Genomic DNA, 13008 nt, shown 5'->3' with positions numbered 1-13008 from the left:
ATCCACCTTTCAGCTCAATCACTCACGACGGTTTCGAGGCAGACTCCATCTCTACTCTTCCCATACTGCCTCGGCTCCCGCAGCCTTCCCGCCTTCCCGCCCTCCCGTTCATCCCTCCCCACCATATCGGGCCGAGTGCCCTTCTATAATAGATTCAGCCGGCATTATTATAGTCGCGTCGACACCCAGACGAGAACGCGGGAATGAAAACAGCGAAGAAACACCCCTTGGCGACCTAGTAACGACGCCGCGCGAGTTGCTCGGAAGCAGCACTGTCGCGGTCTACTATATGTAATAGGATGATGCGTTGGTGCATGCCCAAATGCACCCGTCTGTAGGTTGAGTTTGTTCATCACGGCTGTGAGATTCCGCGGTTTTATCAGCGCTTGCTGGTGGAAAGCAGATGGCCGGGGGGTTTTTCTCAGCTGCTCCCGTTTCACAAGTAGGTTTCTGGTGTGCATCCGTATGGATGCTTGAACGATCCACTGTTCTGTAGACGTAAAGACCTCGTGGCTTTGATCGCGCGGAAGAGGATCGTTGTCTATTGCGGACGGTATGTTTACTGTGACTCGTGGTCGTGCTACAAGAACTTCCACTGAATGTTCCTAGCACTTCTGGTGATTCTTGCTTTGTGGTTTGGTATCCTAGAGGTCTACGGTCGACGGCATGGAGGAAACATGCTCGTTTGCTATTCAACCAAATTTCACGAGGACATGAACTGTGCTGTTCTTGATGAAAATCAACATCATTTCAAACAGGAGTGTCGCCACTCCGTTAGCTCCACTAGCACTGCAGGCTTGCATGCTTTGCTTAATGTCTTCTCCATTAATAATGCTGAACGCATATAAAAAAATATATGGGCTACAGTCATCATTAGATCGCGGCGGCACAGCTTTAGATGGGAAGATCAAATGACAACTTTGATAGTAGTTCTAATGCCCCGAGCTCTTGTGATTACAGTCATTCATTCTTCTTTCCCGTCTTCCCAAAGGTGAACCGTAGGCACTGTACCATGTCTCCTACAGTGCCACGATGAAGAGGCCAGCATCCTGACTCATGAACAGGCAAAAAGAAGGGCAAAAGAGAACCGATCGGGCTGTTATGCGACACCTGTGAGATTCGAACTCACGCTCCCGAAGGAACTGGCTATCAGCTGCTCCCATCCAGAAAGTAGCAGGCCAGCGCGTTAACCACTCCGCCAAAGTGCCTAAGGCACATTCGAACGCTCTGAAAGCTATCGAAGTGTGATTGATAAGAAACGGCGTTGATTTTGATACCCATATTGTCAAAGTTACTTTCCTTGGAAGGAGCCACCTTCACTTGATGATTACTTCTTAATGGATTAGTAACTTTTATTGATCTTAACGGATAATATTTCTGTGCTATCGTTATTACTGGGGCTATGTTTGCCGCATCGCTTTAATAGTATGGAAGTTGTGGAGAATTTTTTTTCGTTTCTGCGACAGATGTTGCTATTTTTAACACTATCGGATATTCATCGGCTACGGCCCGACCCAGCCACGGCGGGTTTATTAAGGTTGCTGCTGGATCGTTCTTTCCTATACAGCCCACGGGATGAGATGAAGACTAGAGTTTTAATAATATTATAACGGTTAAAGGAAGATATTATTAAGCGTATCTATTCTAACTCGTAGAGACATTGCGCCTTACTTGTGTATGTAGCTGAATCCAACGCTCAGGCCTAGATGTAAGTCTAAAATGCGTACAAACACGTCCACATGACGGATTCAACTACGCGGTCAGGCAGAACGTAGTGCCTATAGTGGAGGTTAAAAAGCATGATTGTTCTCAAGCTCGCTGTGGTATTGAGACCCCGAGTAGATGATGGCAAGCAAGCCATGAAATCAGCACCGAAAAGAGACCAAAAAAGAAAGCCAAAATCAATCACTTCCACTCCTAAGATCCCTTCGACAAGAGAAAACAAGAAGTTCAAATTGCAAAGCAACGACCATCATCATGCCTAGGCTTACAGACCGGAAGAAAAAGAAAAGATAAGGAAAAAGATGCGAATGATCCTGGTCGCGAGTTGCAGTGCAAAGTGATGATTCCCCCACCTGGCCGCACGCACGCATCCCATTGCCCTCGACGACACCCTCCCGGCATTTCCTTACGCACTGCCCCAACACTTTATGCTGCGGCTGGCGTCGTTGAACACTGTCCCGGCCAAGTCGTCCGAGCCGGGCCACACCATCTGGTCGACCAAGCCTTCGCAGCCGGTCCCGCTTTTTTGATAGATGTGCGTGTTAGAGATTGTAATGTCACGGATTGTAGCAAAGCTATTTGATGAGACGTACACATATAGGCCACATATGCTGTTTTTGCCCGGCTGTATGGATGATATCTTGTTGATCCTGCTTACACGCATAAGGAGGGTTGTGGTGGTTAGAAGAGTACAATTTCCTGGAGCGTGTGAATCGGATCGGGAGCGCGTACGTACCACTCGGGGCTAAGAGGCTGGCAATATTCGAACGGCCGTGCCATGTAGGCGCAGTTTCCCTGGAAATAAGCGTCCTCGCAGAAGAGTACCTGAAGTGGGTGGTAAAACTTTTAGCTCGCTTCGTCTGGGTTGGGTTTGGTTGAGTAGCATACGAAATAGTAATCCGCGGGCAAGGTTTCGTTGTAAGGTGCTTGAAGTGGAAGAGCGCATGTCGCTTCCGCAAAATATCCCAATACAACCAGAATGAGGTAGCGAGGCTGCATTGTTTTTGCTTTTGGCAGCAAAGACTTGGTATGGATGGAAGGGTTGGGAAACGAGTTAGTGGTAGGGAGCCGGCGACCGAGCCATTTATCTCTGGCAGCCGTTGCGCATGGGGTAGATGCGACTCGACATCCGGCCTCACGGGACTCTGCCAAATGACCTTGCCACGGTCGAAAGAGTGAATCAATCTATGGAGTCCATCAAAATTGCTTGGCGATAAGCAGCCGGGACTCGTTGGTCATTAGTCTGAGTCACAATGAGGTTGGAGCACGCCGCCAGGCTGGGGAGTCGAGACTGGCAATGGCCTTTATGGTGGTATTTGAAGTGTTTTGTTACGTGCCACCAGAGTCCGAATGCACAGAGGAATCGCGTCTTGCAGTGGCCGAGTTGCAATCACACCGAGAGACATCTCTAGATGGATCAATCTGGGTGGATATGGAAATCGATCAGTCGCGTGCAAGCCTGGGGAGACCGAACTCATCGAGCTACGGATCTGAAGGTCCGATCGAAGGTCTTCAGACGGTATCGTTCTGAATGTCGCACGAGCCCCGTCCCGTGATGCGCCGGCTGTTGTATCCAGGGATGAAAGGTCATACAAGCGAGAGCAGTTTTCCGGTTGCCAGGCTAGTGACCTGAGAAAATGACAGGTGGGCACTCAGTTGGTACACGCAAATCCAAGATCTCATGTTGCTGGTATGACCGAAAGCCTTAACGTGGGCCCTTGCTTTGTGGTACCATTCTGGTGCTGGTAATGGTGCCCGGATACTCGCTTCTTACTTATTCGCGCTGGTTGAAGCAGGCCTTTCCTGAGGAACCATGATTTGCGAACGATAAGACCCTAGGGATTTGACCGAGAAGGCATGGGCTTCCCAATCGAGAAATGATAATTCCAAAAACTGCGGGAACATATGTGGCGGTGGTCAAACCGGTCTGCCTGAGCTGCTGTCGTCACCTTACAAGACAGATCCCAGCCAGTCTCTTCCAACTCTGGGAGAAGAGCTACAACAAACAGGCTATAAGCTCAAAGGGTTGTCGATCTCAGGACGGTCTACATCGTCGTCACCCGTCAAGCCGACTATCCAACCATCAACCGCAAGGATGACATCCATTCGCCCTGACATGTTCGATAGCGTCCGTAACAGGAACGTCCGCAAGTTGAAGCTATAATGTCAAATTGCCTCTCGTCAGTCCATCTCGTTCGCAGACGCCACCGAAGAGATGAAGGAGGAAGTGGCTACAATGACATTGCGCGATTCCTTAACAGGACCAGCCCGAGCGTTCTTCGAGACTCTTGTCGGGAGTGACGAGATGGATCTCGATGCTATCTGTGCAGCCCTCCAGCGCCGTTTTCCAGCTGAGGCGTCCACCGACAGGTTCAGGTGGGGGATGAAGGCGCTCACTGCTTTGAAGCAAGGCAATCGGACCATGGTCCAATACGGACGTGAGGCACTGAACATCTAGGAGGCCCTAGAGTCAAACAGCGGATGGACTGCTTCCTCTAGCAAAGTTAAGAGACAGATGCGATCTACACTACCACGTCCCGGATGTTGCAGTCGCATGTCCTCCTGATATACCACTAAAGAAGCTCGTCCAATAAGGTGAGTGGGAGAATCCATGGTGACGATAGTCTCCTCGCCACACACACGCTGCAATCTATTCAAGCTCACTCACCTGGGATGAATGTAAAGAGAAAATTCCAATAGCATTCGTGCCAGTTTGCACAACTTTTGATACTTTCCTGGTTGGGTATTCATTTTCCCCCGCAGGTAGAACCACGCAACGCCTGCCGAGCCCAAACCCACACGACTCCTATTATTCCAGCCACGTTCTCTCTTTATTTAGCCCCACTCTATCCTCGCCTCTCGAGTTTGACCCTCTCCAAGGCCTCCTCGTCGGCCGACTTGTCTCCGGAAGAGGCCTGGGCTTCCCTACTAGACTTGACCTTTTCCTTGCTAAACAAGGCTTCCCTCAGCAACGATGACTCCGACACTTGGTCTGTCTGGTGGTGGCGGCGAAGCGACTCGTTCTTCCAGCTGATCTGGCCGCCGTCTGCTTCTCGGTGCTTCTGAGCGTTGAGCTTTGCAGCGCGGATCGAGGTGCGAGTGTAGACGAAGAGGAGGCCGGCCATGGTGATGGCGGCCAGCGGGGCCATCATGGTCTACGAGGGCGTATCAGCAATAGGTCGTCGCAAGCGGGGGAGAGAGTAGAGGAGCTGACCCTGCCGTTGAACTTGAAGGAGCCCGGCGGACGCGTCGGGCGTGACGTCTCGTTGAGCCCGTCGGGCCCACGCGGGACGGATTGACGGCCGCCCATGGTGTCGCTCGCTCAGGGGGTTCAATGGAGCTGTGGCTATCGAGTTTCGGGGAGCAGCAATGGGGCGCATTCAGCAGCTCGAGGCAATGGCGTGAGCGGGAGCTTCCAGATCGACGTCATGACAAACCAGCGGAACGGAAGAGCACTGCGCCGCGCGCCTTCCACTGCGGGCAATCTCACTGCGCATGGACAAGGATGCTGCAGCTGCCGCCTGCGGGAAGAACAGCAACGGCAGCTTGATGATTTGATTTATCTTCGGCCTTCTCGTCGGCGACGTCGGCGACAGCGCTGACTAATGGACGCCGATGCTGCCGCCACGGCGAGAAAACACAAATCCAGCGTCTCGACAGCTCCGCCTGCATGGTTCTGACTGCTGATTACGGAGCAAAGCTGACTTGCATCATCCATATCTAAACGCATCGGGACTAACCCCGTCGCCGCGCCAGCGCCGTTTTCTGCAGCCCCAATCCTGTCGTCATTGTCCTCTCGCGTCGCGCGTCCATATCAACCCCGCCGCCCCTCCATCCTCGAGCCGCAAGGCCACGCTGCCAAACTGTCTTCCACAATCCTCTCCCGCACCTTTCTTGCTACGCCGTCAAGGCTGGCGAAAAGCAGACTTACCGCTGTCCAGCGCCAGTTTTCATCCTTCCGTCCCGCCATGGCGCCCGTTCCCAAGGAAGTCGACTACCTCGTCATTGGAGGCGGCAGCGGTGGTCTTGCCTCTGGCCGCCGCGCCAGTGCCATGTATGGCGCCAAGACCCTTGCTGTCGAGAGCAAGCGTCTGGGAGGCACCTGCGTCAACGTTGGGTAAGCTATGCTCCCCACCCCGCCCTGCGACCGCCAATACTGACACCGCCCAGCTGTGTGCCCAAGAAGGTGACCTGGAACGCCGCCGCCCTGAGCGCGTCCTTCAAGGATGCGAGAGCCTACGGCTTCAAATACGACAACCTGTCCTTCGACTGGAACACCATGAAGACGAAGCGCGACGCCTACGTGAAGCGTCTGAACGGCATCTACGAGCGGAATCTGGGCAACGACAAGGTCGAGTACGTCCACGGCTTCGCCTCGTTCCAGGACAAGAACACGGTCGAGATTGCTCTGGATGACGGCGGCAAGCAGGTGGTCAAGGCGAAGCACATCCTCATCGCCGTCGGCGGCCACCCCACCCTTCCCGACATTCCCGGCAAGGAGCTCTGCATCGACAGCGACGGCTTCTTTGACATTGAACACCAGCCCAAGAAGGTCGTTACCGTCGGCGCCGGCTACATCGGTGTGGAGCTGTCGGGCATGTTCAACGCCCTGGGCACCGAGACGCACTTTTTCATCCGTGGAGACAAGGTTCTGCGTAGCTTTGACCCCATCATCCAGGACACCATCACCCAGGAGTACGAGCGCCAGGGCATGAACATCCACAAAAAGTCCAGCATCACCAAGGTTGAGGATGCCGGCAACGGCAAGAAGCGTGTCTACTACAACGAGGGCGACAGCAAGGACCAGGTCATTGACGACGTTGACCACGTTCTGTTTGCCATCGGCCGCGCCCCTGAAATCGAGAAGCTCGGCATCGACAAGCTGCCCGGCCTGAAGCAGAACGAGAAGAGCCACATTGTTGTTGACAAGTACCAGAACACCTCTGTCGAGAACGTCTACGCTCTCGGTGATGTCTGCGACCAGGGCTTCGAGCTTACTCCCGTTGCCATTGCGGCAGGCCGTCGTCTCAGCGACCGCATCTTCGGCGGCAAGAACGATGCTCACTTGGAATATGAGAACATTCCCTCCGTGGTCTTCGCTCACCCCGAGGTCGGTGCTATCGGGTTGACCGAGCCCGAGGCGCGCGCCAAATACGGCGACGCGGTTAAGGTGTACAAGACTAGCTTCACTGCCATGTTCTATGCCATGATGGAGCCCGAGCACAAGGGCCCCACAGCCTACAAGCTCATCGTCGAGGGCCCCACGGAGCGTGTCGTCGGCCTCCACATTCTGGGCGAGGGCTCCGCCGAGATGCTGCAAGGATTCGGCGTTGCTATCAGGATGGGGGCGACGAAGGCCGACTTTGACCGCTGCGTGGCGATACACCCGACCAGTGCGGAGGAGCTGGTTACGCTGAAATAGATGTAGAGGAGAAGCGATGTAGATGATATCCCGCAAGACGCAAAAAAGATGAATGGCAGTAATTCCTGTGCTCTCGGAGAAGGCTAGTCAGAAGCGTACAAAGTGCATGAAGAAAAAGCCTCGATGCGTGGGCCGCCATATTTAGACAAGTCTGTCTCTGGCGAGTTGTAGTGAAGGAAGGGTTGAGGTGGTACAGTCAGCCAAACTGACGCCATGTGCCAAGCAGGTGTTTGTGCACTCGAACGCCCTGGATTTTCCTTTACTTGTCGCTCCCACCCTTCGGTCGTGACTTTGCCAGCCAGGGAGCTCAAGCGTTCCTGATGTCTCGGAAAATGGGCGACAGGGAGGCTCGCAGCTCTTTCACCTCGGCGCTGGCCAAGCACCAGCCTCAACTGCGCCTGCTGGGGCAGAGAATCTGGGGCCTTAGTCGGCGTTGTATGTCCCCCCCTCCGCAAGCCACTTCGGCCTCACGGAACTTAGCGTGGTCAGGCTGACACAGAAAGGGCAGACCGTTACTAAGATTTCCATGCAGGTTCTGGATTTTTCCTTCGGAGCGGAGGTTTGCGATGCTACTCCGGCCGGAGGGTTGATGAGGTTCAAGGCAGATTCAGCTCTCATGAGCCACTCAAAGACGAAATACCACATAATCTCAGGCAAAGAATGCCGCTTCTTTGGCGGACACGGCGGGATTGGGCTGTGGCTGGTTTGAAGGGAAGCACGATCATTCGCCACCCCTTGCCGGAAGCATTCCCCCAGCCCTTCGAGCTCGTCTCGTCCCGCATTCCGGAACGTTCAACCACCATAGCCACTTGACAATATGGCCAGGCAAGGGCTTGACGCCAGGACGCGCCGGACGCGTTTCAGCGCGTATGTTTGCCTCTTCCATCAGCATGTCTAACCCCCGCCACGGATGTCTCGCGGCGCAAGCTGGCCTCTGACTGTAGCAGCGAGAGGTTCGCTGACGGGCGCACAATTTTTTTTTTGCCTCTTCTTACGACTCTGACTTCCTGTCTTGCTCATCGACTTCTTGGGCTGTTGCTTCCCAGCAGTGCGAGGACGCCGGCATGCTGCTGGCCATCCTAATTCTGCTGCTCGTGGCGGCAGCAGAAGCAGCTCCGGCGGTCTCCTTCCCGCTCAATTCGCAGGTGCCGCCGGTGGCCCGCGTGTTGCAACCATTCGACTTCCAGTTTTCATCCGAGACGTTCACGGCCGGGTCGGGGGCGGTCGAGTACAGCCTCGCGGGATCTCCAGCATGGCTCTCGTTAGACTCGCCCAATCGGAGACTGTACGGCACGCCCACGGCGAAGGACATGGGAGCGCCGTCATTTACGATAATCGCCGAGGATTCCACGGGCTCAACGGCTATGCAAGCAACCCTGATCGTGTCCGCCGACGCCGCGCCCAAGCTGAACATCGACATTGCGGATCCTCTGTCCCAGGCCGGGAAGCTCTCGGGCCCGCAAAGCCTGTCCCTCCAGCCGTCGAAGCCGTTCAACATCCAGTTCCCCCCTGACACTTTTACCTCGTCGGCGACAGCGGAGCTGACGTATTACGCCACTCTAAGCGACAGATCTCCGTTGCCCTCTTGGGTTAGTTTCAATCCGGAGTCGATGGTCTTCTCGGGCACAAGCAGCGACTCCCCGCAGACGGTAGACGTGATGTTGGTTGCGTCGGACGTCGTCGGCTTTGCCGGCGCTTCTCTGATATTTACTCTCTCCGTCAGCGCCCACCAGCTGGTCTTCAGCAACGTGGAGCAAACAGTGACGGTCACTGCAGGCTCAGCCGTCAGCGTCACGGATCTCCGCAGCCAGCTTTCACTCGACGGACAGCCTCTGGCAGACTCGGACTTTGGCAACGCAACAGCCACCCCGCCCGGCTGGCTTTCGTTTGACTCGACGACGCTGGACATGAGCGGCACCGCGCCTCCGGACGTCAACTCAACCAGCTTTGCCATTTCCGTCGCGGACAGGTTTGGAGACGTTGCCAACACGACCGTCCTGCTCACGACTGGATCGGGACTGCTCCGGAGCGCCGTCGGCAACCTGAACGCCGTTGTCGGGGAGTCTGCGAAGTTCGTCCTCAGCAATGTGGTGACGCCGCAAGCCGGGCTCCAAGTCGAGGTGGATCTGGGCTCAGCAGCACAGTGGCTTCACTTCAACGAGACTTCGCTCACCATCGCTGGAGCGATTCCGTCTTCTGCGACGCCGCAAACGATTCATGGAAGCATCAAGGTCGCCACGGCAGACGGATCGCAGAGCGACACCAACTCGTTTGACATTGTCATCAAGGCAGCAGCTGCGACTGGCTCGAGTGGGAGCAGCCCGCGCTCCACACCGGCACAGTCCAATGCGAGCACGACAGCGGAGGCTTCGGAAACGTCGTCGGCATCCCTTTCTCCGCACCACGAGCCGGCCAACAACGGCGCCATCATTGCAGTGTCTGTGGTCTGCATTGTTATCGCCATCATTGCTCTGGTCTTGGGCTTCCTTCTTTACAGGCGTAGCAAGCGCCCTGCAAGACCAGCTTCTCCGAACCGGAGGAAGGAAGACATCTCGAGACCGACGTACCCTGATGAGCTGGAGTGGCAGATGGGAGACGCCACCTTCATCCGAGACCGAGACGTGGAGAAGGGCGAAGGCAGCGCGACACGGACGGAGACGCAGGTTGGCTCGCCTTCTCCGTTGAAGAAGGCCACCCGGCACAACTACCGCCCGTCTCAGACCACGTCCATCGGCGAGGCCGACAGCCAAGTGCTACACAGTGCCATCCAGTCAGGCGATTGGACCGTCGCCGCCGGCGCCATACGTTCCGCGCCTGCGTCACACGGGGCCGGGGCCGGGCCCAGCTCAAGGCCGCTGGAAGAGTCACCTGCCAGAGGCCGCCGGTCGCGGAGGTCGTTCAGGGTGCATCGAGACTCGCAGGACAGCTACGGCCGGCGCAGTGTCGGCCTGCCAGCACGGCGCCGACTACACGGCATAGGTCATGGGAGGACGTCGTTCGGTTCTCCCACCCGCCGCTTTTCCTCGAATCCGTCTCGCGGCGCCGACAGCTACAGCTCCTTCAGCACCCTCTCAACAGGCATGCTCTCCAACGGGCTACTTTCGCCCGCAGCCTCGCACTTCCCAGCACCGCCGCCCTCGCCCTGCACCACGGCCAACCGCTACTCCAACACCGAGAACCGCAAGAGCGTCCGCATCGTGCCCGGTTCGCCCATGGCAGACAACACCACCATCCTGACCGACACCCGCCCGCTTGACGAAAGACGCCAGAGCTACATCCGCAACCGCGCCGTGAGTCGGTCTCCGTTCTTCGCTGCCCACGGCTCCTCTCGCGCCTCGTCCAGCCAACGTCCCTCCATGATCGGCACCCTCGCCGACTCCCGCGCCTCTGGCGACGGGGGCGAATACGCCGCCGGCCGAACCCTCTCGCCCTCCTCATACTACGGGCCGCGCTCCACCACAGCCGGCGAAGAGCGGCCGCAGTTCCCGGGAAGCCTGCGCCGCAAGCGCACCGGGACCGGACGCACCGCTCGCGCCTACTCAGAGACGTCTTCGGCCGCCGACACCCCCAGCCGTCGGTGGAGAAGCACGACCAACCACGGCACCATCGGGCCCCTGGCGGGCAACGCGCCGATGGAGAGCCCGCGGAGCAGCATGGTCCTGTCCGCCCTGAGCGACAGCGCCTACACCACGACCGAGGGCACCGGCACCGACGAGTACAACAGCCACAACGCGCCCTCCCCCGCCGACCACGGCGGCGGCGACCCGATGGACATTGACGACCCCGCGGACCTCATGCAGCGCAGCGACGACGCCGGCCAGGGCTCCGCGTCGTCGAGCGAAGGTGCCGACGCCGCGACCCGCCCGCCAGCCTTCATGACCTCCCCGCTCAGTCCCTCCGCGCTGAGAGTCAAGAAGCAGCAGCAGCAGCCGTCCTCACCAACCTCACCCATCAGCCCCGTATCCGCCGCCGCCTCCTTCAGCAAAGAACACGATCCCCGCCACCACCACCACCGCGAACAGGCCCGCCGCACCCCCTCCCCAACCCAATCCTTCAAGTCCAACATCACAACCAGCCCCTTCCACCGGTCCCGCAAACGCTCCGCCTCCGCCGCCAGCGCCGCCACCACCACCTCCTCATCATCATCCCCGACCAAACAACCGCCGCCCCCGTCGCCACCACCGCCTCTACCCACCACCACCGAATTCCCAACCCACTACCGCCCAACAAACCCAAACCTCACCGACTTCGCCACACCCACCGCAACATCCCGCCACCGCAACCGCAACAACAGCCACGACGACGATGACAGTGACGACGACGACGACGACGACCTCAACCAAGCCGCCTCCGTCCTCCTCCGCAACTCCGCCATCGCGAGCCAGCAGCGACGGAGCAGCCACAGCCACAGCCATAGCCACAGTCACGGCAATGACGCGTTTACCGGCGGTAGTGGTGCTGGTGGTAGTTCTGGTGGTGGCGGCGTAACCAAAAGCGGCCTCAGCGCGGCGGTGCGCCAGCAGCTGATGCAGAGGAATAGCATCATCAATCGCGGGAGGCATCATCATGCGGCCATGGCGTCGGGTGGGTTGGGGTCGAAGTCGGGGGGTGGGGGTGGGAGGTTTGGTAGTAGTAGGGCGGTGAGTAGGGAGAGTGGCGGTGGCGGTGGTGGTGGGGGTGGGCTTGGTGGCCGGAGGGAGAAGGAGGCTCAGAGGAGGGAGAGGAGGAGGAGGAGCGGGAATGGGAGTGGTGCTGGTGCTGGTGCTGGTGCTGGGTCGAGGTTCAGCAGGGAGCTGGATCGGCAGCGGCAGCGGGGGCGGGAGGAAGCGGTGGCGACGGCGGCGGCGGTGGTGGGAAGGGATACGGGTGTTGGGGCGGAGGCGCCGGGGGAGGAGGAAGACGATGGCGAGATGAGGGATCCAACAAACACCGGCGGCGCCGGCGGCCTTCGCATCCCCCTCAGCATGATCAGCAACGTCGGCGCCAAAACGAACTTCCTCCTCGCCGCCCCTCCTCCTCCTCCTCCTCCTCCTCCTCCTTCTTCTTCCGCTTCCCACCGCCAATCTCTCCTCCCCCTATCACCACCACCTCCTCCCCCGTCGGGCTCTCCTTCCTCCTCCTCCTCCCTCCCCTCCTCCCCACGGAAAAAGCAGCAGCAGCAACAGCAGCAGCAGCAACAGTCCCAGCACACCCACCACCACCTCCGCCCCCCAACCACCACGACCACCACCAACTCAGGCGGTATGTACGGCCTCGGCAGCAGCGCCCTCGGCGACGACGACCGCATCTTCTTCGTCGGCGACGAAGGCATCAAGGCGCGGCGGCCCGTCAGCGTCGAGGGCCGTCCGACGCGGTACAGCAGCGTGCGCGGGGGCATATCGTCGTACGTGCAAGACGAAAACGAAAACAACTACGAAGACGACGATGAGAAGATGCAGCGATCGGCGGGGATGTGGAAAACGATGGCTGTGTCGACGCCATCGTCGCCACCGCCGCCGCCGCCGCCGCCGATACCAGAGAAGAGCGAGGAGAGATCGGGGGCGAAGACGAGGGAGAGCAGTGTGGTGGGGAATGAGGCGTTTTTGTGAGGACGTGATGTTTTATGGTGATCGTGCGTGATGATATTGGCAGCATTCACGATGATGATTATGATGATGTATGTACGACGGACGATGACTGACGATGATGATGGGTGCGCATCATGAGGTCAAGAAGTGTGTGTGTGATGATTAGAGGGTCGGCTGGCTTTTGTTTTATTTTAGTAAGATCTTGATTGAGCTGGCTGTTTTCGGTCGAGACGAACGAGATTTCTGCACAGCACATTGAGCGTTTCCTTTTTTTTTTTTTGGGGGGGGGGGGGGGGG

At 57.7% G+C, this 13008-nt stretch overlaps 3 protein-coding genes across 3 annotated transcripts; 2 read left to right on the top strand and 1 right to left on the bottom strand.

Moving 5' to 3' along the window:
• Window positions 1–4568: 4568 nt before the first annotated feature.
• BKCO1_2900047 (uncharacterized protein) lies at window positions 4569–5032 on the bottom strand (the record flags this gene model as incomplete). Its single annotated transcript, XM_020273806.1, has 2 exons — window positions 4569–4877; window positions 4937–5032. The coding sequence occupies 2 exons, from the start codon at window positions 5030–5032 to the stop codon at window positions 4569–4571; spliced, it is 405 nt and encodes a 134-aa protein (XP_020129816.1).
• Window positions 5033–5690: 658 nt separating this feature from the next.
• BKCO1_2900046 (glutathione reductase) lies at window positions 5691–7144 on the top strand (the record flags this gene model as incomplete). Its single annotated transcript, XM_020273805.1, has 2 exons — window positions 5691–5839; window positions 5893–7144. 2 exons carry the CDS (start codon window positions 5691–5693, stop codon window positions 7142–7144), a joined length of 1401 nt encoding a protein of 466 aa, XP_020129815.1.
• Window positions 7145–8208: 1064 nt separating this feature from the next.
• BKCO1_2900045 (transmembrane glycoprotein) lies at window positions 8209–12732 on the top strand (the record flags this gene model as incomplete). Its single annotated transcript, XM_020273804.1, has 1 exon — window positions 8209–12732. The coding sequence occupies one exon, from the start codon at window positions 8209–8211 to the stop codon at window positions 12730–12732; it is 4524 nt and encodes a 1507-aa protein (XP_020129818.1).
• Between the last annotated feature and the right edge of the window lie 276 nt (window positions 12733–13008).

The sequence above is a fragment of the Diplodia corticola genome (genome assembly GCF_001883845.1).
Source record: "Diplodia corticola strain CBS 112549 chromosome Unknown scaffold29, whole genome shotgun sequence".
Classification (NCBI taxonomy): domain Eukaryota; kingdom Fungi; phylum Ascomycota; class Dothideomycetes; order Botryosphaeriales; family Botryosphaeriaceae; genus Diplodia; species Diplodia corticola.
This window is presented reverse-complemented; position numbering and strand designations above follow the sequence as displayed.